The sequence below is a fragment of the Rhinatrema bivittatum genome, chromosome 2, assembly GCF_901001135.1.
Source record: "Rhinatrema bivittatum chromosome 2, aRhiBiv1.1, whole genome shotgun sequence".
Taxonomy (NCBI): domain Eukaryota; kingdom Metazoa; phylum Chordata; class Amphibia; order Gymnophiona; family Rhinatrematidae; genus Rhinatrema; species Rhinatrema bivittatum.
In genome coordinates, this window is record NC_042616.1 from 136,776,431 (window position 1) to 136,803,809 (window position 27,379).

At 43.9% G+C, this 27,379-nt stretch overlaps 1 protein-coding gene across 1 annotated transcript in view; it reads right to left on the bottom strand.

Annotated features, from left to right (window-relative positions):
* The window catches only part of APBB1IP (amyloid beta precursor protein binding family B member 1 interacting protein), a 281,248-nt gene that overhangs the window by 155,116 nt on the left and 98,753 nt on the right, over positions 1-27,379 (bottom strand). The window contains exon 3 of the mRNA XM_029588668.1: positions 11,427-11,514. Within this exon, the coding sequence (XP_029444528.1) occupies positions 11,427-11,514 (88 nt within the window). The remainder of the gene's footprint in view (positions 1-11,426; positions 11,515-27,379) is intronic.

Consider the following 27,379-nt stretch of genomic DNA (forward strand, 5'->3'; position numbering starts at 1 on the left):
CCTGCTGGACCACCAGGGAGATTTGGTAAGGCTTGGGGGGTCAGGAGGGTGGGGGGGTTGTAGTTAATTTTAATTTTAGCTGGGACATGAATAGAAATCGCCGTATTAACGCATCGGGGCGCCATACGGCCGAATGTAACGTATCTGCTCCCCGACGAATCCGAATCACGAATGCAATGTATGGCGTCCCTCTGCACATCCCTAGGATCTTGTGTCCTGGTTTGGCCTCTTTTGGAAACAGGATGCTGGGCTTGATGGACCCTTGGTCTGACCCAGCATGGCAATTTCTTATGTTCTTATGTTCTTAAACTTGGCTGTATAAATGGCAGGACTGTGTCTACTCACTCAAAGTTTGAACAGGTAGATTTAACCAGATATTCAACATTACAATTACCCGCCAAATATCTAGTCGAAGATAACTGGCTAAATTTATAGTTATCTTACTTGCTCTGCGTTAAATATCAACCTCTTGCTGAATAGAGTCCTAAATTTGTGTCAGATTGGTATTGAACAAAACGTGTTATCAGAGGGTCCTTTAAAAGTCTGTTTTAAATGGGATTTCTATTTATTTGACTTATTTTTAACCCACTTGCCACAAAGTGCTCCAGGCAAGGAATAACATTAAACAATTACATACATTAATTGCATGAATCATCTAAAGCAAGAATAAAATAAACCCTACACTAAAATAACTGTAATTTAAAATGAATGCTTATATAAAAGTTGAAAAGCCACTAAATTATATGGTAAAAACTCATAAAATGTCAAGCAGAGATTTAAAAAAACAAAACCAAACCATCTTTCTCCAAGAAGATATGCCTAAAAGCTTGCTGAAATAGTCAGATCTTAACCAGCTTTCCAAATACTAAATGATCCCTGGATATGTGAGCTTCCAAGGCCAGGGTATGATACTTGGAAATGCCTGCTCTTGACTAATGACCAATTTTATCTCCTTAGGAGAAGATTCCTGTATGAAATCCTTGAGAAGATCTTAAAGGATGACAAGGACTAGATGACCTGTCCTTTAACTAAATAGCATCGGTCCCTCCCTTGTAATGCTTAGGGAGCATCATTTTTTAACAAGTCGCAAAGGGCTAAGCTCTGTGGGTACTGTAGACCAAATTTTCAAAGCTGACTTATATGAAATAATCCACTTTAAAAATGTACAGGTTTGGAAATACGTGCACAAAGTTAAACCTGTCCCCAAGCAGTTACAGCTTTGTACAAGCAGATTTACATGCATACTTTCAAAAATATAAGTGTAAGTCTTCTCTCTGTTCCAACTCCAACTCCCCCCCGAAAAAGCTGCTTTGACTCTGACTGAAAGTACAAGCAAAATCGGGTTTTGTTAATTTTCAAAGCGAGATTTACATGCCTGAAACTCTGTTTTATGTGCGTAAATCGCGCTTTTTAAATCAGGCTTTAAAGTCAAACTTAGTGCCAAGCATTTTTTCCATAGACACAAAGGGGCCAATGCAAAACAGTGCGTCCAAAATGCCCCGGCGATATTAAGTCAGAGGACCAAAAAGTTTAAAAAAAAACAAAGTGCGCTGGTAGTCAGGTAGGAAAAGGGACCTCAATTAACGAGCGTCCATTTTCCTAACCCGTGGCCGTGCACGGGTTAGGACAACAGACACTCATAAAATTGAACGTCCGTTTTCCTAAGTCACTGCCAGCCACCTTCCAGCCACTTTTCCTGGGTGCCCACTGCCAAGGAGGTGCTAGCGGCACACATTTGTTCCTAGCGCCTCCTTGGCAGCGTGACCCCCCTCATTTAAATATTCAATCGCGCACCCAGGAGAGCTGTTGCGTATGCGTTAGGAAAGCGGGCGCTCAACACTGAGCACCTGTTTTCCGGGCTGATTTTTTGCATCGGCCCAAAATGGGGATAAAAACCTTCAGTAAATAGGCCTCCTAAGTTCTTATGATACTAATAACCAATTGGCAATCAGTGCAGACTTCTCAAAACCAGAGTAATATTATCCTTGTAATTCATGCCAGTTAAAATATGAACTGTTGCATTTTGCACTAGTTGAAGTTTGAAAATAAGTTTTATTCATGTGGTCTCCCCGTAGTTCCAGTAGACAAATGTTCACATTGTAAAGCAGTGCCATCACAAGTTACACTAATTGGTACTGTAACTATCCATCTTCACAAGGAGAGACTTAAGAAAGTATAAAGTAAGCAATTCCAGTCCTCAAGAGCCACAAACAGGCCAGGTTTTCAGGATATCCACAATGAATATGCATGACGAAGATTTGCATTACAATGGCGGTAATGCATGCAAATCTATCTTGTGAAGGTTCATTGTAGATGTTTTTTGAAAATCAGACCTGTTTGTGGCTCCGGAGAACCAAAGTTGGCCAGCCCTGCTCTAGTGTTTCAATGTATTAGCCCTCCAAGTAAGGATGTGTAACAAAATGTGATCATTTAGCCGCACCTTGACATGGACTAATATAAGCAAGTTTTGGGGCCAATGTAATAAAACCCATGCAAAACTGCGCAAAATTTTTGTGCCGATTTGTAATGCTGCGTGTTTTAAAAACATGCAGCCTTGCTCAATGCTAATAACTAATAGTATGCAAATCAAACCGGTGCTAAAAATCCACAAAAATCTTGAAAAGCGCACCACAAATAGCATTGAAACTGACATGAAGAAAACCATGTAAAATGATAGTAAAAAAGTGCTAATTTGAAAAATGATGCAGTATTCCCTATTGGTGGATAGAAACGACCTAGGCTGACCTGTGGTGTGATTGGTGGTGCACAGATGTCCATCACTTTTCTTGGACACTCTTCCTTGCATGGAAATAAACAGCCTCTTTTTCCAGGGCAATTCTGTCAATGCTGGGTTGTTTTCGGTAGCTCTGGACGAGCAGTTGAGGTTTTGTAGATGTTGGAGTTGGTGGTTGTTCAATTGCAATTTCTAAGTGGTGTCTTTTGTTCTTATTTTTCCCTTGCTGTTTCCCATCCTTATGTCCTATGTCTATGGTTTTGAGGTAATCTTTAGAGTTCATCTGATTGTTGGTCTGTGATTGTCTTTTTGTCCACTTTTGTGTTTAGGTTCCAGAAAGAGTTCAGTGGCTGTGGAGAGAATGGAGTGTGAGAGAGGGGTGCAAGTGGGTGAGTGGATGAGCGTGACAGGTAGGTGAATGGCAACAGAAATGATAGTTCAGTGCATGAGTATGGACAGGGAGAGGAGATGGGGCAAGAGGATAGTAGCATGCATTGATCTAGAAGGGGTAGTTACAGGGGGGAAGAAAAGAAAGCAGGTGGAGGGGTCAGAGCAGGAGGAGGACAGCAGGTAATGGGAGTAGTGCTCAGGGAGTTAGGGACCCACCCCAATCATCATTTGGGAGCGATAAGCAGGTGGGAACCAGCAGCCACCAGTTGGAGGAGATGCAGTGTCAACGTGACGTGTGCTTTACAGAGGAAGAGAAGGATCTTCTGGTACAGTAGGTCTGTGAGAAGCACAGCACGATCTTCGGGTAGAAGACAACCTAGAAGAACAAGAGGAAGATCTGGGAGAGCACTGCCAAGGCTAACAGCAGCCTGTTAGTGATGACCAGGACAGTGGAGCAGTTTGAAACATCGATAGTGGGACACTAGGATGGCTGTCAAGGCCAAGCTGACGCTCATTGAGAGGTCCAAGCACTAGATGGGAGGAAGCCAACTGTTTGGGACCCTGACCTTGTAAACGACTTACTAGCTCCTGTTGACATAGCAGCCCCTATTGCAAACACGCTACCTGAGCTACCTGACCCACGTTTACTCACGCTCGCCCCTAATGCGAACCCGCTTCCTCAGCTACTTGACCCAAGAGTGAATATGCTTGCCCCCTTGCCATTGCCCCCCATTACTGCCATTCCCACCACTGTTGCTGTATTGCAAGTCACTGTGATCCCTGTGGCTGAGGAAGTTTTATGCGGTGTCACTTCTTTGGCACACAGCATCCCCATGCCAGTCAAGAATAAAGTATGGAATCACGAGTTTATTGACATATTTTCCCTACTAATAACGGATTTGGACGGTGAACCAGTAAAAGGTGGATCGAGCGAAGGAAAAGGCAAGCGACCCAAAATTCCCATGAATATTCACAATTGGATCAAGGCGTTCCACATTTTTATGAGCGTCATTGTAGAGCGCAAGCCTGAGCAGTCCTCTTTTCTCGTTCGGTACATCGATACCATAATAAAAGTCCAGAAGTGGGGTGGTTGGGCTTGGCTAAATTATGACATCAGATTTAGAAAACGTATGGTGCAGGATCGCGCAATTCTTGGAAACATAGATTATTAGATCTATGGTTAGACGAAATGACACTCCGTAAGTCCATTTGGCAGGATAGATCCCTGTCATTCCCAGGCAATACTCGAGATAGGAGTTCTTTTCAAGGCAGTGGGAGGCGTGATTTGTGCAGACAATTCAACACTGGCCACTGCACATGGGCAAGCTGCAAATTTAAGCACCTCTGCACCACCTGTGGTTTCAGATCCCACCCCACGACACAATGCTGGAATGCAAGAGATCGCAGACCGATATAACAGACTCCCAGCGGCCATCCAAATGAGTTCTCTGGCCCCAACGCCGGTCAGTGTTAGTGCCATGCGCCCCTGGCTTCAATGCTATTCTTTCCCCAACAAAACTGTGGAAATTTCTAATGGCTTCACTTACAGCTTTAGAATTCCATGTCAATACGTCCCCTCTAACCCCCCTCATCCCCCACCATGCAACTCTCATTCCCTATTCTTACACGAGGAGGAAGCAGTGAAGAAATTCATTGGTTTTAGGGCAGGTAGTGGGCCCTTTCACCTACCCCCCATTTCCAAACATGGTGATTTCCCCTCTGGGCATGGTACCCAAAAAAGAGCCGGGCCGCTACTGCCTGATACACAATCTTTCCTTCCCCCCTGGTAATTCGGTCAATGATCAAATAGATCCTCACCTATGTTCGGTGTCTTATACCTCTTTTGACTCTGCCATTAGTATCATCAAAAATGCAGGATGCACACAAATGGCAAAAGTGGACATCGAGTCCGCAGTCCGACTTTTGCCAGTGCACCCGGAGTCCTTCCACTTACTGGGTTTTCATTTTAAAGGGCAATTCTATTACGACCGTTGTATCCCATGGGCTGCTCAATCTCCTGGGCATACTTTGAACTTTTTAGTTCCTTTTTGCAGTGGGTCATCGAACAACAGTCTGGCTCTCAGCAGTTGCTTCACTTACCTAGATGATTTCCTACTGGTGGGGTGAATTGGTGCTGATTGCAACAACCTGTGTTCGCAGCGCAAGCGGTGGCTAGAAACATTTGGCATCCTTTAGCAGAGGACAAAACCGAAGGCCCAGCTAGAAGAATAACATTCCTAGAGATTGAGTTAGATGCAGAAGCTCAGATCTCTCGACTCCCCTCCGAAAAAGTTAGCAAGCTGCGTGAGGCTATTGTTGAGATGCGCAGCATGAAAAAGCCACCTATGGCAATTTCAGTCTCTCATTGTTTGCTTTGTTTTGCATCCAGAGTTATACTGATGGGAAGGGCTTTCCTGTGCAGGCTTTCCTTAGCTACTGCTGGTGTTCGTAAGAAGCATCACCGTATACGGGTCTTTAGCGCAATCAAGCAGGATTTAATAGTTTGGGAAATATTCTTGAAGGAGTTTAATGGTATCACCTTTTGGCAGTATCCTCCTTGGCAGAATAATGAACTAGAGTTTTCACGGATGCTGCAGGAGGCATTGGTTTCGGCATATATTTCAGAGGAGCTTGGTGCGCTGACCGCTAGCCGCTCCTTTGGTTGCAATCAAGATTGCCAAGGACCTTACCTTCCTTGAGCTGTTTCCAATCGCAGTCACCCTCAAGATCTGGGGGGAGTCACTCGTCAGGTCTCATATTGTTTTTAGATCAGACAACATGGCTGTCGTTTAAGTTATTAATGCGCTTTCTGCTCGCACATTTGAGTTTAATGCGCTCATAAAGCAGTTAGTGCTAATTTGCTTACAATTTAATATGACTTGCTGCGCTGCGCACATTCCTGGTGTACATAATTACATTACAGACTCTCTCATGATTACAGTTTACAACGTTCCTATGCCTCGCTCCGATGGCAGATCGCCTACCAACCCCCATACCCAAGGAGGTCTGGCAACTTGGCCCCCCGAGTTTTGGGACTTAATTTTGGGATCCCTATCGGAATTTTACAAACAGGCCTTGCTAGACTTCCAGAGCTTCCTGATAATTGAGACACAAGAAATCGCAAAGTGGCCAATCTCGATGTACTCCCTATCGAGATACATACTACACTGCAAGAACCAGGAAAAATCCAGAGCCGCAGTGGCAAACCGCCTGGCTGGCCTGTCTTTCTTTTCCAGAATACTAGGATTCCCCAGCTGCACATCACTATTCCCAATAAAGAGGGCTATGTTAGGTTGGCATAGTAAGACACAAAATGCCAGGAGGCCCATAACTTTGGATATTCTGAGAAAAATCTTTCGGCCCCTGGACATCGTCTGCTCAGATAACTTTGAGTCTCAGTTATTTAAGTGCGCATTCTCCTTGTCATTTTATGTGGCCCTCCGCATTAGCAAGCTGACTGTGCACTCTGCTAATAGGCCTTCCTCCGTATGTTTACTGTGGGAAGATTCGGTGCTCGAATGTAAAAAACTTACCCTACGAATCCGCAGGTCAAAGACCGACCAATTGGGCGTTGGTTCCAATATCATCCTCTGAGAATGGTCTGGGGAGACCATTTGCCCTGTATGGTCCATCACGTTATACCTACATCACCGCCTGCCTTGTGGCGGGCAATTGCTTGTACACAAGGGTGGTAACGCTCTTACCCGATACCAGTTTAGTCGAGTCCTCCACAAAGGCACTGCATGCAGTGGCTATTGTAGTAGCAGGTTACTCATCTCACTCTTTCCGTATAGGAGTGCAACCACGGCTGCAAGCTTAGGATTGCAGGACAAGAAGATAATGGCAATAGGCAGATGGTGATCAGGAAGATTTAGCCGTTATGTAAGACCAAATAATTATTTTGCCAATTGCATATAACATGACTCATCATAACTGCCTTTATCTGCCGACAGATCGGGGGCCGCACGTCACATGGATTATAGGGCACTCTTATGTGCGCTGGGTACATAGGAGGGCCGTCGAACAGCCTCCGGGCAAACACCTTGGTATGGCGGCGCATCAAGTTTCGTTGCTTTGGAAAGGGATCCCGGGAATGAGGTGGGACCAGCTGATGCCGACTGTCCTTGAACTAATAAAAAACAACCCCCCCCATCTGCTATAATCTTACATCTGGGGGATAACAACCTGCCTCTCACTACGAGTGTTACTCTCACACAGAAAATATAAAAAGATTTGATCACTTTATATAACATGTTCCCACAGTCGGTAATCGTCTGGTCCTATATCACCCCCCGTAGGATCTGGAGCAGTGAGTGATCACACCGTGCTATGGAAAAGGTTCGGAAGTAGCTTAATAAGTGGATTGCAAAGTTCATGCCTACAATTAATGGTTTATAGTTGAAGCATGATTTGCTGGATGAAAGCCTAGGTTTATTTAGACCAGATGTTGTACATCTCTCCGATATAGGGTGGGATATCTTTAACAGTGATCTCCAAGATGGTTTCGAGGCTATCTTGCCTCTAATGGCCGCAGCCGATTGAGAGGTTGGGGGGTTTCCCAGTAAGCGGATTCGCTACCAGGGAACCTTGGCGTGGTGACCAGCAAAGCGACACCCCTGCCTTTAGGTTATGTAGGTCACGGCCCTCAGACCACTGGAGCAGGCGGCTCCGACTGGGCCAGCGGCCCAACACAGACCCTCGAGGCTTCAACGGCCAAGAGGGGTGAGGGACAATATGAGTACTGAGGCGATTGGACCAAACGACTCTGACTTCTATGGTTGGGTCACCGATAATGACGCCTTGGCTTCCATGGCCAAGGGGTCAGTGGCAGCTCCCCGGCTTCTACAGCCGGGGGTGGGGTGGGGGGTGTGTGTGTGTGCATGCGCCTCAGCGAATTATGTGATTGCCACTTGTTAGCGGGGGAGCGCTGTCACTAAAAGCTAATCTTTAGCTAAGTTAACAAAGTTTCAGGATTGTTTATTATTGATAATGTTGCTGTATTGATTTATTATTTTCTATTACTTGTTAATGTAATGCATATGGGCTGCGGCCATTAATTTGTCCAATATAATAAAAACTCTCGTTGTCAAATATTAAGCTGCGTGAGTCTTTGGAGATCAACTTCCGGGGGTGGGAGAAGGTTATAGACATAGCCTTTCCACTGCCCGCATTGTGAGTTTTTGCCTCTGCGGCCAACTTCATTTCAAATTTTCTCTTAGCCTACCTTATCAATGTTTTACACTTAACTTGACAATGTTTATGCTTTTTCCTATTTTTTTCAGATGGATCCTTCTTCTAATTTTTAAGTATTTTTTTGGGCTAAAATAGCCTCTTTCACCTCACCTTTTAACCATACTAGTAATCGTTTTGCCTTCTTTCCACCTTTCTTAACGCATGGAATACATCTGGACTGCACTTCTAAGATTGTATTTTTAAACATGCCTGTTGTACACTTTTAACCTTTGCAGCTGCACCTTTCAGTTTTTTTCTAATTATTTTCCTCATTTTATCAAAGTTTCCCTTTGAAAATTTAGTGTTAGAGCCGTAGATTTACATATTGTCCCCCTTCCAATCATTAGTTCAAATGAGATCATGTTATGATCACTATTGCCAAGTGGCCCCACCAGCATTACCTCTCTCACCAAATCCTGCATTCCACTAAGAATTAAATCTAAAATAGCTCCTCTCTCATTGGTTCCTGAACCAATTGTTCCATGAAGCAGTTGTTTATTCCATCCAGGAACTTTATGTCTCTAGTATGTCAATATTCGCGTAATTGAAATCTCCCATTCTTACTGCACTGCCAAATTGATTAGCTTCCTGATTTCTCTTAGCATTTCATCATCTGTCTGACCATCATCTGGCTCTACCATCTTAAACTTTAAACAAGACTTTGAGATGTCACAAATTTAGAAACACTTGTAATATCTATAAATGAAATAAACATCATTTCATAACAGATCAGTAAAAGTAATGTTGGAAACCGAATTAGCTTCCAATGTGCTTTTTGCTACCTAGTGACTTTAACAATCATCAGTACTGTTGTCATTACTGCTGTATACAAGAACTGTGAACTTGGATTTAAGTATTTGCAATGCATAGCACTTTGAAAGTTATTGCTCCCCCTTACTCAGGGAATCCTGGTTAATAATATATTAGAATAGACATAGCAGGGAAGTTTAGCATTATGGTCTCTGGATCCATTATCTGGGATAAACCAGCCCAGGGTTTACATAAGCAATAGAGAGGTCCATATTCAGACACAGTGATTATAGCAAAGTTAGCTGGATAAACCTTAGAGGCATATTCAATAGTGTAGCCGCACTACTGAATATAGCCATCTAACTTTAACCAGCTAACTTTAGGACAATTCTTTGTCCTGACCAGTCTTAGCCAGCTATGTTAACTGGCTAACTCTGAATATTGGAGTTGGCTGGTTAACATAGCAGGCCAGCTTAATTTCTTCCAGTTACTCTCCCGGAATGCTCCTAACTTATGTAGCTAAATTCTAACTGGCTATCTTGTTAGCTGCCTAGAATTTAGCTGGGTAAGTGTCCAAATATTCATTTATCTGGATAACTTCAGAGTTAGCTGGCTAAATGCTTTTGAATATGGACCTCACAGTTTATTGCAGTTTTCATATTTCTCACCAGGCACTTCTTACAAATCCCAAACTACCCAACAAATTATGAAACCTGAGTGGCAGGCTTTAATAAATAATTCACTCAGGGCGAAGGGTGCTGACAAGTCTCACAGACAGCAGTAATATTAGTGAATAAGCAGAAAATGCAAGCCCATTCTCTGGGTTTTTCATTGGACAAACAAGATTCTTTCATGAATTCAAAGCTTAGACATAGTAAATACCTGGGCTGGTATGAATCAAGGCCTGAAAAATAACAAGCCAGTCTCAGTGAGATCCATCTTGACATGCTCATGGAGGTCTGTCTGGCCATAGCTTGATGTCAGGGTGCACTGACCATGTTGTAACCCCAGGGACAGGAGCAGGGCTGAATGCTGGTGGAGCAGGCTGGAATAGGGACACTTTTCCTATACTGGCCAACTTCCCCTCAGGTTCTGGTGGCTGACAGGACTTAGACAAAAAGCAAGGACACACAGAGTACTGAAACACATCCACAGGAGTGGGATAAACCTGTAACAGGAATAGGAACAGAAGAAAGCCCACATGACAAGACAAGGCAAGGTAGAATACAAGGCCCAAGAGTAGGGAACAAAACAAGAAGCAAGGAGTATAGGGAACAAAACAAGGAGAAATACAGGAAACAAACAAGTAGCAAGACAAGACCGTAACTAGGACTCAAAGCTCTGGCAGAAAGATACTAGACAGACAAGAAACAAGAATGCAAAAGCAAGACCAAACGTGAGACCAAAACTAGGACTGAGAGTGAAGCAGATTCAGGACATGGCTGCCAGCAGGGCATAGTGTTACACAAGCTAGTTCATAAGGCCCACTGAGGACCCCTGCTCGTTGGAGGCAAGAACTGACCATAGATTCTCACACATAATGCTTAGATACAAGAGCTGAAACAACCTAATATCCAACCATTATTAAATTAATTAAAACACTAACCCATCCATCATTTCCTGTGGCAACACATTATACAGATTAAAAAGATGCTATAAAACATTATACAGATATTTGTAAACTATGCATGAAGGAGCAGCCTAGTGGTTAGAGCAGTAGGATGAAAAGCAGGGAAACCAGGGTTCCAGTCCAGCTTCTCCAACTGATGTTCCTTGCAACATTAAGCAAGCCACTTGCCCTCCATTGCTTCAGCTTCAAACTGAAATTTTAAGTCCTCTGGGGAAGGGACCTGCCAACTATACCTGAATTTGTAACTTACCTCAAACTCAGGTTTGGAAAGCCAGGTAATTAAATCCAATTTATATTTACTCCATGGGGATTAAAGACAGCTTTGCTGAATAAACTAGCATACTCTCATCAGAACATAAGGAACAGATCTATTTATGCATTATGTCTGATGTCACTGGCTGTTTATAGCTTCTATTTTCATAGTATATTCATTTACTACCAAAACTCTGCATCAGATACTGGTGATTTCCTTGTTCTTTCTCACAGCTGGATGGCACCTTTATGCTGCTTGCTTGGACCCTCAATGTTTATCCTGACCAGAAAATCTCATAACATTGTTTGGAAAATGATTTACTGCACTACACCCTTATATGGCAAGTTGGAGTGTTAAGCTTTGCAGATATTATTTTTATTTGCTAAAAGATGGTATCCCTCTAATAGTAACTGAAGATTAATATTCACTTTACTTACCATTTAAATCTTTAAAACCAACTGAGAAGCTGAATTCTGTATTGGGTGCGTTGGGGGATGGCGGTGGGATAGATTCCACTCCCAGACTCTGTTGAAGCAAAATAAAATGGACGGCATTAGAATGAAACATAAAACTATATCACATTCACTGGTAAGGGTTGCAATTGCTTGGATGAATGTGTTTCTCCCTTTGGGCAGCAAGGTGTAGCACTGTGTCCCTGCTGAATGCTGTGCCCGATATATATTACAAGGTTCTTCAAGTGCAGAACTTGCTTTTAATAGTTTTTTTTCTGAAAAAAGGGAAGGTGGAACTGGATTTATCATACGTGTAAAGCAGTACTTTGTAAATCAGATTCAAATGTTATATTTTTCCTTGTTCTTCAATATCAGCTGATGTTCCTTGTGTAAAGACCCAGTGAATCCTTATCTGAATAATGTATTTCTCATAGTGAGGTCATGTTGGAGATGGAAACAGTAGGTAAGTGGACTGAACCATTCAGTATGCCACGCATTCTCCTATGGGAGGTGCCACTACAGTTCATTCCTGAAATTTGCTATAGTGACCCCCAAGAGAGTCCAAGAGACAGAAGTTGGCAGAGCAAAGTTTGGAGGGACTGTGTTCTCTTTTCTTCTCCTGCAGTGGGTTGCACCAAAGTGAGTTTGTTGTGGGTGACTTGCAAAAGCCTCTTGTTTTAGTAATCCAGACCTGAAGGTTACTTTCCCATTTTTCTATTTTTTGGAGTTTCCCTCTCTAGTTCTATTTCAGCCGATATCCCACCTTTCTAGCCCAATAGGACACCCAAAAATCCTTATGGCACACTGGAAAAAACAATATCATAAAGAGAAGATTGCCCATCCTTCCATGAGTTTGATGTCAGCTTGTCCGGTTGGCATACAAGTGGGGGCGGCTCAAGGCCAACTGCTGCCTGAGGCGAGGGAGGAGATGGTGTTCACCCCCCTCCCCCCCAAGATGTGGCACGACACAGATCAAATCATCGAGATGGCAAGGTGGTGGTGTCCCCTTTGGAGTCTCGCCCTTTCAATGATTTGAAATGCTGGGAAAGTGTGAAGGCAGGGGTCAGCGATCACAGAGGTGTGGAAGATAAGAGGATTAGTGATATTTCTAGGAAGCTGGCAATCCTGCCACACTCCTCGGAACCCTACTATCTACTTTCCATCCTTCCTCAGCATTTGCACCCTTGGGAAGTGGGCGATAGTTGAATGGTGAGGGTCTGTGTGTGGCTCACTTTCTCAGGGCCAGTGCAAGAGTTTAAAACACTCTGTGAACCTTACAGCCCTGCACCCCCATATTCAAATAAAGTTATGCGAAAACAACATTCAAAATACAGTCTTCTAATGTAAAAATATCACTTCCAATAACATGCATATTGGGGTAGATTTTCAAAGGGTTACGCACGTAATATACGCGCGTAACCCTTTAAACCCCCCCTGCACGTGCTGAGCCTATTTTGCATAGGCTTGGCGGTGCGTGCAAGCCCCGGGTCGCGCGTATGTCCCAGGGCTTTGAAAAAGGGGCGGGAAGGGGGCGGGGTTGTGGGTGGGGTGCTGGTCCGGGGGCGGGACCGAGGCCTCCGGCACAGTGGCTGTGCTGGGGGATGGCGTGCCGGCAGCTGGCCGGCGCGCGCAAGTTACGCATAACTCCTTGAAATAAGGTGGGGGGGGGGATTTAGGTAGGGCTGGGGGTGGGTTAGATAGTGGAAGGGAGGGGAAGGTGGTGGGGAGCGGAAGAAAAGTTCCCTCCGAGGCCGCTCCGATTTCCGACCCCGGATTTTATAACATGCGTGTGGCAGCGTGCGCATGTTATAAAATCAGGTGTACATTTGTGTGCGCCGGGTAGCACGCACAAATGTACCCCACGCGCGCTCGTTTAAAAATCTGCCCCATTATATGTACATGCACTGTTGTGATTCCAATAAAAAAATCCTGCAAAAAAGACACTTGGAACCCATGGGTATTGGGCTTATTGTAAAGTAGGGTTAGCCCTTAGAAAGTCATGAATAAACTGAACTACAATTACAATATAGTAAACCTGCCATACTAAAACTGCAGTAATTGTCAGGACTCAAACAGTAAGAATCCTACCCATGAAAATGCAACAATGCAAATATTACATCAGGCCCTAAAATACCAATATATCCCCTATTAAGAAAACAGATCACGTCAGACTGTTATAGATCCCTACACAAAAACTACACAATAGCAGAATACCTCACTTCCATCACATAGTAGAACACAGATACACCCTCACCAAATCAGATTCAAGTGACCATAAAGCATAAACAGAAACGTGCAGACAAAAGCTGAAATGGAAATTGCGAAAAGCCAGACTCTGTATGACGTGCAACAATGGAAAAACAGAAATATCACCATAAAACATTAAAATCTGGAAATATAAAACATCAGTCAAAATGGCAAAATAAACAAATAAATAAATAAATATTTCGAAACAGCTGACAAATAGAAAAAACTTCCACAATTAAAGTCACATTTTAAAAGTTCCCAAAAAAACAATAAAATAAAAAAAGCAGACACATCAAATAAACATCTAATAATGATTAAAATTAATAAGGATAAAACTATTTCCAGCTTTCCATACCTGAGAACGTTTGATTTCCAGTCACCCTGAAATTGTCCTGAATCACTGAGGGAAGGAAAGGGGCTGTACACAAAGGGGCAGCTTTTGAAACCAGCGTGCGCGGGGTACATTTGTGCGTGCTATGCGGCGCGCACAAATGTACACCCGATTTTATAACATGTGCGCGCTGCCGCGCGCATGTTATAAAATCCAGGGTCGGCGCACGCAAGGTGGTGCACACTTGTGCACCTTGCGCGTGCCGAGCCCTATGGGAGCCCCGATGGCATTCCCCGTTCCCTCCAAGGCCGCTCCGAAATCGGAGCGGCCTCAGAGGTAACTTTTCTTCCGCTCACCCCCACCTTCCCCTCCCTTCCCCTATCTAACCCATCCCCCAGCCCTACCTAAATCCCCCCCACTGTATTTCAAGTATTTACACCTGCCTTTAGCAGGTGTATCTTGCGCGCACCGGCCAGCTGCCGGTGCGCCATCCTCAGCACAGCTGCTGTGCTGGAGGCCTTGGTCCTGTCCCCGGACCTGCGCCATGCCCCCGCCCCCTTCTCGCCCCTTTTTCAAAGCCCTGGGACATACGCGCATCCCAGGGCTTGTGCGTGCCGCCAAACCTATGCAAAATAGGCTCGGCGCACGCAGGAGGGTATTTAAAGGGTTATACGCGTATATTATGCGCATAACCCTTTGAAAATCTACCCCAAACTTTTTCCCACTCTCTCTGATATACACATATTTTCTTACACACACATGCTGATTCTCTTACACACACAATCTCGCTCATACTCTCATATTCTCACATGCCCTCACACACATATGCTCACACTTCCATATGATCTCACACACACTCATGGTCACTGTCTTCACATGCTTACACGCACACTCACATGCTCTCATACTCTCTCACCCACACATGCTAACATACATGCACACTCACACACTCCCCTGCTTTGGGGGAGAGATGCAGGGGATTTCTGCTAGTTGTTTTTGATCAATATCTGGGGTCATGTGAATTTTAAAGTATTGAAATGGGGTGGTATTGAAAAAAAGGTTGGAGTGCACTGGCTAGGGGTATTATAGTGTGGTAGTAAATTGATGTTCCCACTGCAGAAGAAAGCAGCGCCTGTTCCCTGTCACTTTCTTCTTTCTCTTCTCTTTACGTATTGGTAAAGAGGAGAGAATAGTTGCTAAATCCTTCCTGTAACCAATTGAGTGGAATTAGGGGAAGGTGGGAGTGAGAGACCTCTGTAATCTCAGACTGGCCTGCAAGGGATTCCAGCTAGTAATAAACTTTATTAAGGAAAGAGATGGTAATTTGATTTGGTGCTGTCTTGACATCTTAACTCTACATATCCTGTTGGAGTGAGTAGTATCTGGATACCCCCCCCCCAAAAAAAAAAAAAAAGATTGGGAATTTCAGAACATATCACTTGGTTCCATTAGGAGTTTGTCACTGCAGTGCTACTACCGAAGAGCAGAGCCTGCAGCCTGCTTACTTATGCGTCCCACAGGTCTCCTGCTCTGCTTTCATCACCGCACTGCCCCGCTCCGCCCAAGTCTCTGGTCTGTGTGTGTGTGCACTGTCAGCCGCTGCCTTGAAATTGGCTCTGCAAGTTGCGACTGCTGACCCATTCTACCCCCCTTGGTCCCCACCTGAGGCTCACTAATTGACATTCCTCAGCAGCCATTTCTTTGTCCTCCAGACTCCCTCCTCTTCTGCAGGCCATCAAGCAACAGCAGAGGGGACATGGGAACCGAGGCTCGGGCTTGCAGCTTTACCGTTTTCTTTGATCTGTAGAGCAGGCGACAGGTGGAAACCGCTAAATTTAGACACTGAATGGAAGGCAGCCCTGCAGGCTGCACAGCACAGGCCACAATTGCCGCCGAAAAGGGGAACCAGTTAAGGGAAGCATCTTATTTAACCAGGCTCTAAGGCACAAGGCAGCAGCAGAAAATGATTGGTGCACCGGCACCACAGTGATGTAAGAAGCTGCACGTTGTCAGATGTGTGCAAACACCGGAGGGCAGTGTGTGAGGCAGACACTCGGGGGGTGGTGCATATATTGCCGCCTCAAAATTCTGCCGCCTGAGGCCCCTGCCTCACCCTGCCTCATTATAGAACCGTCTCTGCATACAGGTGCCGTCTTGATACCGAAGCAAAGAGGGAGCATGGAATCAGTGTCTACTGGGCTCAATACATGAGGAGCAATGAGGAGAGGAGGAGACCTAAGAAGAGTTCAACATGCTGCATCTTAGAAAATCAGGTACCAGGCCTGTCCTACAGAGACAGGAAGCCTTAGAGCCTATTCCCCAAGGAATTCCTGCTGGTGAGAGCAAGGGATTTAAGGAGAGTGATTTGGAGACTTGTGACTTTGTGAAAATATAGATTCATCACTTTGTTAAGTTACCACCACTGAGCAAGCTTTACTTCAGTAAAGTTTTACTTTGTTGGAAGAGCTCTGGTGGGGCGAATAGTCTAGAAGTGACTGTAGTTCTGTTCCTTGAAGACCTTGAAGACTTAATCTTTCTCCGTGTTCAGGATTGACCTGTGACTGGAACTCAGAGGTCCCAGTACTCCAACAAGCCCCCTTCTCTAGTGAGGACATGGGAGAGGAGTTACACTAAATAATTTGGGTAATAAGGTAGAGAAAAAAGGATTAGTTTAATACAACTACAATGCATGGATTCAGTATGGTAATCAGGGAAATGCTATTTGTTAATTGGCCAGTGGGCACTCTAGACAATGTTCCAAGAATTTTTGCCACAGTTACAAAACTCCAATCACCAATCCAACCTCTGTTTCCATCTATTATAAACATCAACAACCAACCATCAAGGAAACTCCCTGATACGTGGTAATGTGCGGTCACTATATCTGAGGGAACCCTTTGGGATACCCTCTTTCAATAGCTACCGGCTTTATTCTTCAAATTTTTGGGGTTTTTTTTCTTTGTTTCATTTCTAATGCAACCATGTATCGCTTATTCAACAGTGAACCGTGTCCGTCGAGTTCATTTAAAGTAAATGTCCTCCCCCTGGCGGTCAACCCGACCTGCTTTAGCGTTCCCACTCCTTATTTTGAATACTTATCGGTTCTGTCCAAACTCCTGTGATTTTGTGAGGTTGAAGCCGCCTGCCCGACACAGGCCATGTTTCGACTGCTTGTCTGCTTCAGGGACCATGGAGGAATCTCGTTTACCATCCTACAGTTCAAATTTCTTCACTGACTTGCGGTTATTACACCATCCCATTGTTTTTACTATATTTAAAAACGGTACATTACTTAAATTTATTCATTCATATGAAATCTCCATGTAACCACTTCTAGGGTTTCCGATTACATACAGTTTTCCTTATGACTTCCGTTTCAATGAGTGACGCCTTCAATCTGTTATCCGGCATCTTTTCTCTTTTCTAGCTATTTAAATTCACCCAGGCCAATCACCTTTTTCTTCATCAGAGCGAGGCCACTAGCACCCTTGGGTGCTACCAAAACTTTGTTGATCTTTGACATTTCGTTTGTTTTGTTTCATTCACTTTTCTTATTCATGATAAATGCTATTTATTTAATCCAAAAATATATGTGTTTTTAGAGGCAATATCCCATCTGAATTGTTGTAATTTTTTTTCCTGTTTAAGCAGACCTTGATGGAGGCCTTCTCGTTGATTCACTGTATACCGGATAGCCTCTGCCCTGTATAGGCTGGACCTGATTGACAACCGGTCCCTGCCTGCAATGTTTGTTGCCGCTCCCCCCTCCCATCAATCTTATCTGCTCAATCTAATGGTAAATGTTAACTCCAATGTCATGGCTTATTCCTTATTTATGATATGCAATGTTTTACTCTTAATAAAATTTGGTAACTACTCGTTAACTAATTGTAAATACCAACTGCAATGTTATGGCTTTTTCCTGATTTAAGATATGCAATGTTTGACTCTAACAAAGTTTGTTAACCTTCATCTATATACCCTGCCAAGTTCAGATTTCACCCTGTTTAATGTATTTCCCTGCTGTTACACGTTACATGTAAACCGATATGATGTTTCGACGAATACCGGTATAAAAAAACTTTAAATTAATAAATCGGCATGGGTCCCTTCTCTTTTTTTACATAGATCTTTTGTGCTTTTTTATTTTCCATTTATTTTTCTTTTTCCAAATAATTCTGTGTTGTGTATTAAGCCTTCTTCAATTGAAAATAAATACTCCATCCCCTATAGGCAAATCGCTCTTGCGTTGTTTTTTTTTTTTATCTCAAGCTGACATTGCCTCTCTTGCCTCTATTGTATCGCTTCTTTTGAGCAGGGTCACTTTGCCTCTACTATTAAGCCACTTTTGAGCTGATGTTAAAACAATGCATTTATCCCTTTCACTGTATACCGGATACCCTCCGCCCTGTGTGTGCGGGACAACCGGTCCCTGCCTACTTTGTGTATTACCGCTCAATTTAAAAACAGCATTTATCCCTTATTCATTATTTGTTGTTGTGTTCTCCTCCACCAATTGGTTTTATATTGTGCATTAGGTCTTCTTTGATCAAATCTAAGTACTCCATCCCCTACAGGTGAATCGCTCTCATGCTGTTTTTTACTTTTAAGCCGGCATTGCCTCTATTGTTACGCATCACTTCTTTTGAGCAGGCTCACTTCGCCCCTATTGTTGCACCTCTCTTTTTTCTGAGCTAATGTGGGATCGAAACACTATCCTTTATTTTTCTTTGGTTGTCATTATCTTTAATGTTATTGGGCTCCTTTCACTAAAAGCTCTGGGATGAATCTGCTGATTCTAAATTTGAGTGGTGCCCAATGGGCTCCAATTTCTCCTCTTTACCCCCCTATTTTTGTTTAATCTCTAAATTCTTAACTGATCCTCAGGTTGTCATGCCTCACTGGTCCTTCTCCCAGATCGGTATATTCTTTTCTTCTTTTGTTCAAAAAAACGACGAGTCTATTTCCCAATTAAGCCCATGAGGTGCTACAGTGCTCCATGTATAAATGAACCTCTGTTCCATTCTTGTCAATCGCAGATCCAAGTCCCCACCCCATGGGTGTTGTCTGAGCTGAAAAAGGACAGCTACAGTAAATTCCTGAACCTGATGGCCTTCTTCTTGCCAATGTTCAACAAGTGGAGCTCCCTCCTTCTGATTTTTGATACGACTGATGTGTTCTTGTACTCTGATTTTTAATTTACGCATGGTTTTTCCTATGTAGATCTTATTACACGGACACCAGAGAGCATACGTTACATGGGTTGATTCGCAAGGGTATTGGTCTTGAAAATGGAACCGTTGGCGTCCTGGTATCTCCAAATCTGTTCCTGTATGCATCTGTGCGCATGTGCTGCACCTGCCACAGGTGCTTTGTCCTCCTGTAGAGTGAGATTCTGTTGTTGGTGAACTTTAAAATTCTTAGCTCCTGTTAACGCAAACATTGGTTTTTGCTGAAAAATTGGATACATCTGTAGGAGAGACCAGTGTTTTAAAATGCTAGCTTTTAATCAATATGTATGTGGTGTATAGGGCAAAACATATACAATCCGATCATTTGGTGGTTCCACTCGCTGTTGTAGCAGTAGGTCCCTATTTGCCCATCTGGCTCTCTTGTAAGCTCTCTTGATGATTGTTTCTGGGTATCCCCACTGATGAAATCTCATTTTCATTTCCTCCACTTGAATCTGAAATTCTTCTATTGTGGAGCAAAGTCTCCTCAATCTTAAAAATTGTTCTACCGGTAGATTGGCTTTCAAATGATCTGGGTGAAATGATGAATAATGTAGAATCATGTTCCGGTCTGTAGGCTTTCAAAAAATTGAAAAACTAAATCTACCATGATGTAAAGAAATTTTTATGTCCAAGAATGTCACTTGTTGTGTACTGTGTTGATCGGTGAATATTAAGTGTGGGTTCCGTGTATTTATGTTAGGAATCTGTTAGCGAGTTGCTAGGGAGTTAGCAATCTGTTAGGAAAGCTCTGTGTTAGAGCTGGGAGTTAGCAATCTGTTAGCGATTTGCTAAGCAGTTAGCAATCTAATGTATATCTGCTGCTCGAGTTGGCAATCTGTATGGAGAAGATGCTTGATGGGAGGAGCAATCAGATAGGAGGAGCAATCTGTAGAGAAAGCTCTGATATAGTTGTGGGTGGATCCCTGGGCCGATGGCAGATGACCACGCTCTCGGGAGGATGCCCCGAGAGGGACCACCGGCTAGGTTGGAGTATGGAGACAGACACACATTAGTTCTTTTATTAAACAGGTTATTAGAAACCACCAGAGGTGGCAGTAGTGAGCTGATATGCCCGGCAGGGCTGTAGTCCCTCAGGTACAGGAACAACGATCCCAGGATGGCTGAGTTTGTTGAGAAACTGTAGAAAGTGAGTAGGCAGAGTAGGCAGAGTTCATGAATAGAACTAGATGACAAAACTCACGTAAGGTCTCGAGTAAGCTCAGGAGCTGGAAAGGATTAGGCCCATGAGGAGCGAGTACCTGGTTCCAGGGAAAGCTCTGAGAGAGCGATGGTAACTCACAGTTGTTTGTAGCAGTGATAGCTTCCAGGCAGAAGATAATCTTCAGAGTGTCCAAGAACATGGACCCTCGAGGAGCGAGTACAGGTTCCTATCTGTAATCTGAAAATAAAGAAAAGAGTGAGGCCCCCAAGGAGCGGGTACCTCTGGTAAGTCCGAGGAGGCAGAGTAACTTGGAACGAATCCCTTGCGATCCTATTCGTATCCTTGTTCGTATCCGTATCCGTATCTGTATCCTTGCTAACTCGGTTTGTTAGCATTTTCAAAGACCTTTAAATATTGGAAGCAGATGATGTCATCTCAGGGGGACGCCCCTGAGGTTCGCGCCCTTGCTGGTACAAGAGTCGGGACGCGCGCGCACGCCCTAGACATCAGGACAAGATGGCGGAGTTGCAGCGTCGAGCCGGTCCGGGGACACTGGAAGGAGACGCATTGAGACGCCATGTTAGCCAGCCATCCATCAGACCCGGAGGGAGTCACCACAGAGGTAAAGAGGGCGGAGTGAGGGTGTCGAGCAGCAACGGATGCAACAATTTAGCCATTCCATAAATTATTTTAACATTTCTTCATTTCCATGCCAAATCATGAAGATGTCATCTATGAATCTTTTCCATGTGTGTATATGTTGTTTAAACTGGCAGTCCTTAATCCATCATTCCTCAAACGTGGCTACATACAGGTTAGCCACATCTGGAGCCATTGTGGCTCCCATTGCCATGCCTTTAATTTGCTTGTAGTATTTTCCTTGAAACACGAAGTAATTCTGTTGAAGAGCTATAGTAGCTAACTCTACTATGAACTCCGTTGATGTTCTATGATGGTTCTGTTTTCCTGACATGGCTGCTGTAATTACTGTTAATGCCTCATCCTGAGGGATGCTGGTATAGAGTGCTGTGATGTCGATTGTAACTAAAAAGGTTTGTTTGTTTATTTGTTTATTTATTTATTTGAAGCTTTTATATACCGACATTAGTGTGCAACATCATACCGGTTTACATTATCAACTGATGGATGGAAAATACATTGAACAGGGGTGGGGGAAACAGGAGAGATAATAATATACAACGACAGAAAGGGCAGAAAGTAAAATAGATCAACTTTGTTAAACAATTAGGCAAAATACCAAGAGAGCTTGGTAGTAACTTATATACAAAGTGAGCAGGGATTGGGGAGGAGATTTAAACATTTGCGCGGAAGGAGCAATCCAAGGGTAAAAGAAGGAGGTATAGGCGAGTGCGAGAGAGGAAGGAAACAGGGGCTCAGAAAGAGGGGAAGCAGGGGGATAATGGAGGCAGGTGGACAGAGTTCGGGTATTAATCAGGGAAGGCTTGCCTAAAAAGCCAAGTTTTTAGTTTCTTCCTAAATTTAGAGGAGCAAGATTCCAGTCTGAGAACTGCCGGGAGTGAGTTCCAGTGCTTAGGACCAGCGATGGAGAAAGCACGTTCTCTAGTAGTGGTGAGGTGGGTTTTTTTGATGGAAGGTATATGGAGGGTGCCTTTATTGATGTCCCTAGTGGGTCGGTCAGTGTGTGTAAGGTGGAGCGGATCATCCAGCCAGTTGGAGTTATGGCGGTGTAAGGATTTGTGAATTATGGATAAAGTTTTAAAGATAATGCGTGACTGGATGGGGAGCCAATGAATGTCTTTGAGGATGGGGGTGATGTGGGCCGATTTTCTTGTATTCGTGATGACCCTAGCTACTGCATTTTGGAGCATTTGTAAGGGTTTTATAGTGGAGTAAAGGAGGCCAAGAAAAAGTGCGTTACAGTAATCAAATTTTGAAGATAGAGTGGTCTGGAAGACGGTCCAGAAATCATGATAGTGAAGGAGAGGTCTAAGTTTTTCCAGTACATTGAGCTTGTAGAAGCCCTCTTTGAGAATAGAGTTGATGTGTTTTTTTAGGTTAAGCTGCTGGTCTAGGAGGACTCTGAGGTCTCTAACATATAGATGGGCTGATAGGGCATTGAAGATCGGGTCATTATATATCGAGGGTTTGGGAGTTTGGTGTTGAGTTATAAGGAGGAGTTCAGTTTTGTTTGTGTTTAGGGCTAAGTGCAGGTTTGAGAGGAAATTGCTTATAGAGGTGAAGCACTTTTCCCACTGCTTTAGGGCATCAGAGAGTGAGTCATGAATGGGGATGATGATTTGGACATCGTCCGCATAGAGGTAAAATTTAAGTCCGAGGTTCGTTAAGAATTGGCAGAGGGGGGTAAGATATATATTGAATAAGGTGGAGGATAGGGAGGAACCTTGAGGTTCGCCTTGAGATAGGGAGTAGAGAGCGGATTCAGAGTTGCCTATTTTGACAGTGAATTTTCTGTTGGCTAAGTAAGATTTGAACCATATGAGAGCTAGTCCGGTTATGCCTATTTGGGACAGCTGGTTTAGGAGGAAGGTGTGGTTGATCATGTCAAAGGCAGCAGATATGTCTAATAGTGCCAGGAGATAGCAGTTGCCTTGATCCATGCCTCTGATGATGTGGTCAGAGAGGGTGGTCAGAGAGGGTGAGTAGGAGGGTTTCAGCTTGCGAAAGCCAAACTGGGCCGGATGTAAGATTTTATTGTTTTCAAGGTACTCGGAGAGTTGGAGATTAATATTTTTTCCATTATTGAAATGGGACGGAAGTTAGATGGATCTTTGGGGTCCAGGGAAGGTTTTTTAAGGAGGGGTTTGACAACTGCTTGTTTGAGCATGTCTGGGACAGCGCCTGAAGCGAGGGAGGAATTAATAATGTCTGCTATGGGTTTGGCGATGATATTTGGGATGGAGAGGAGGGTTTTTGTGGGGATGGTGTCTGAGGGGTAAAAGGCAGGTTTGATACTGTTGAGGATCGTTTCAACTTCTTTAGCAGACGTGAGTTCCAGCGTTTCGAGGGGGGCATGTGTTGTAGGGGGATAAGTGGGGGATGAGGAGGCAGGTTGTTGGAATCTTAGCAAGATGTTGGCAATTTTATTATGGAAGTGTTGAGCAATTTCTTCGCATCTGGAGGAGGCTTCGTTGTCTGGGATAGGGGGGTGGGATGATTTAGTGAGGTCTGAGACATAAGCGAAAAGGGCCTTTGGGTTGTATGTGTATTTGTGAATCTTGGAGGCGTAGAAGTCCCACTTAGTGTTGAGGGTGGCTGTTCTGTAGTGGTGGAGGGCCGATTTATAGCTAGATGTGTGTTGGGGTGTAGGGGTTTTATGCCAAATTCTTTTGCGTTGTCTAAGTTTGTTCTTTAGTGTTTTTAGATCAGATGTGTACCACGGTTGGCAGTTTTTAGAGGAAGGGCAAATTTCGCGTTTGGAGATGGGACAAAGTTTATTGGCTATTTCAAGTGTGAGGTTACTCCAAGAGTCCAGAGCGGCTTCAGGGTTAGAGCAGTTGAGCTCGGGGATAGCTCTGGCGAGAGCAGTGGCTAGATCATTGGAGGGGCAGGGTTTCCTGAAGATGATGGTGGAGTTTTTTGAGCGATTGGCAGGGAGGGGTGTATTGGTTGTGAGGAGTGTTTCGATGAGGAAGTGGTCGGACCAAGGTACCGGGGAACACTTAGGGGTATGGGAGGGTAGGAAGCAGTGGTTTATGAAGATGAGATCTAATGGGTGACCTGCTTGGTGAGTGGGGGAGGTGATAATCTGTTTGAGGCCTATGGCTTGGAGGGCGGTGAGGAAAGTTTCACATGATGAGGAGAGGGGAGTAGAGTCAATGTGGAGGTTGAAATATCCAAGAATGATGGCTGGGGTGTCAATGTTAATGTTGTCGGAGATGTATTCTATGGCGGGGGAGGGGTCATGTTCAATGGATCCTGGGGGGGCATAGATTAAACAAATCTGGAAGGTGGGGGATCTAAAAAGGCCAATTTCAAGCTTGGGTGGGGAGGCAATTTGGGCTAGCTTGAGGTTGAGGTGTTTTTTGAAAGCGAGAAGGAGACTGCCTCCTCGTTTTTTGGGTCTTGGTATGGAGATAATCTTGTAGGAGAGGGTTGGTAGTTGGTTAAGGAGTACAGTGTCAGTATCCCTAAGCCATGTTTCAGTGATGGCGCAGATGTCAGGTTTACAGTCGGTGAGTAGGTCATTGAGGCTTGGCGTTTTTTTCGAGAGGGATTGCGCATTAAAAAGGATGATAGAAAGGATGGTGAGTCCCAGTATTTGGGTGAGGGGAGTGGTGAGGATGGGAAGGAGGGACTTATGAGAGGGAGGAGGTTTGTATATTTGGTGGTATAGGGGTCTGTTGTGGGGAAGGTGAAAGCGGGGAATAGAGCGAGGATCCATAGGTGAGGGAGATGGCGAAAAGGGTGAGGGCGGGAGATTCAGGTGAAGTTTGCAGGTGAGTCACTGATATGCGTAGAGGAACAAAGACAGAGATTGCGAATGAGGTTGAGATAGAGAATAATGTCAATCTGATTGGTCTTTAAGTTGAGGTAGCAGAGTTGAGTAAAGACAGGTGGAAGGGTGCGCGCTAAGGGGCGCGCCAAGGGGCCTGCTCCTTGGTCGTGCTCCTTAGGCGTGCGACGCCCCGGGTCGCGGGCTTACTTTAAAGGGCTGGTGGGTCCCACCTCCGGTGATGATGCAGCTGCTGATTCTGCTTCCTGAGCTGTGCTGGGAGGCTCCGAGGACAGGAAACACGTGGGGCCTGCTCCGGACCCCATTGGGTTTCAATGTTTTCCTGTTGGTACTCTTGTAGGAGAGTGATCAGATGTGCAGAGTCCCGAATGTATGAGGGTATCTGTGGTATAAACTGTCGAAGTGCTCTATCTATGAACCTGGACAAAGTTTCTAGTAGTGAACCCTTTGAGGATACTATTGGGCATCCTGGAGGTGTTTGTATCTTAGGGACTAGATAGGAAATTGGACACACCGGGTGAGCCACTGTTAAAAACTGGGCTTCCTTCTCTGTAATCCATCCTACTTCCGACGCTTGCTGTATGATAGGGTCTATCATATTTTTTATGTTGGAAATGGGGTTAATTAACAATTCTTGATAAAAGGTGTTATCACTCAGTCGGTGATAAAGGGTGATAAAAGGTGTTATCACTCAGTCGGTGAAGAAATTTGAACCGTAGGATGGTAAACGAGATTCCTCCATGATCCCTGAAGCAGACAAGCAGTTGAAACACAGCCAGTGTCGAGCAGGCGGCTTTGACCTCCCAAAATAACAGGAGTTTGGACAGAACTGATAAGTATTCAAAATAAGGAGCGGGAATGATAAAGCAGGTCGGGAGGGGAGGGGGGAGGACATTTACTTTAAAAGAACTCAATGGACACGGTTCACTGTTGAATAAGCAATACATGGTTGCATTAGAAATGAAACAAAGAAAAGAAAAATTAAAAAAAAAACCAAACCAAAAACAAAATATTGAAGAATAAAGCTGGTAGCTATTGAAAGAGGGTATCACAAAGGGTTCCCTCAGAAACGCATCAGTAAAAGTAAGGCAAAAATATACAAAACCCCCTTCCGACAGTTACTTTGCAAGAGTAAATTGGACATAGCACATCTGCTCTACAAGGATTTAATTTTCTGTAATTGCAGTGAGGAAAAAAAATCTACAGAAAAAAAATTAGGGAAGCTAAAATGTCTACAGAAAAGTACGGTGGGAAAATGCCTCATTTAAGATGTCAGCAAAAGTCCCACTGTGCTTTTTTACAGAAGTTTTTGCTTGCCCGATTTCTCCTTGGGTATTTTTCTTTGCTAGAAGTTGCAGGAAATGAAACTTGTGCTGAAGTTGTGCTCTTTCAAAACTATGTATACAAACTCACTTGCAGACTTTTAGCACTTTTTTTGCTCAACATTTGCTCAGAACCCAATGCTCTAAATATGCATTCAATAGCCACGAAAATATTTTACAAGATCTTTTGAACTGCCAGTCCTTCCACTTCCTTATCAACTTTTTCGTACAGATTGTAATATCATTGGTGTTGTGTCCAAGGGGGTCAATTACACTTTAATTTATAGATAAAATAAAGCCTGAATGTGGTTCTGGAAATGTTTTGTCAATGAAAATAATAACAAACCCCAATTTAAGGAAAAAGGAACAATGACTTCCAATTATTTATAGCAGGAGGTTTAATTTTTTAATGCATTTTGTTGAAATGGCAAATCTCCAAACTGAGATGAACTGAAGTGTCTGCTTTTATTGGACCGCCATGACCCAGAGGATAGAACATTGCTGATCCCACAGCATATCTCAGATGGTCAAAAACAACAAAAAACAAATTTTCTTTTAAAGTGGCAGCTTTGAGTTATCACCTAAAAGGTGGCAAAACAGCAAATAAAAACAAAGTGAAAGCAAAATTATTAACAAAGTGGGATGAAGAGTAAAGAAGGAAGAACGATTTTAGAGCGGGAGTGGTGGCATTGTGCGTGCATTTATTTGTGGCAGGAAGAAGGAACCAGCTTTCTCCGGCACACTACATATATGCAGTATGTCTGCAGTGACATTGACCTAGGCATACTGAACCATTCTTAGATCAGTGGTTCTCATCATTATTTGCAACTCCCCCTCCTCCTTTTTTTGACAATGCACAACATTTCAAGCCCCTCCTTCCCACAGGTTAAGCCAGAGGGTCCCAAACCTGTCCTGGGGACAGTTAATCTCTAGACAGAAGTATTTGGGGTGGTGACAGAGTAGCAAGCTAAGTATGGAGAGGGGGGGGGGGGGGGGGCAAGCTAAAGTGATATTTACACACATCATGACCCCCCCAGCCATTAAATTGGCTATAAAACATACAATAAGGAAAAGTTCCAAAGTCTTTCTGTGCATTTTAAAAAAGAACCATAAAATAACCATAAAAACAACCATTAAAATTATTTAATAGCCTCATTTCTTCTATATGGATTAGGGTGACCAACTG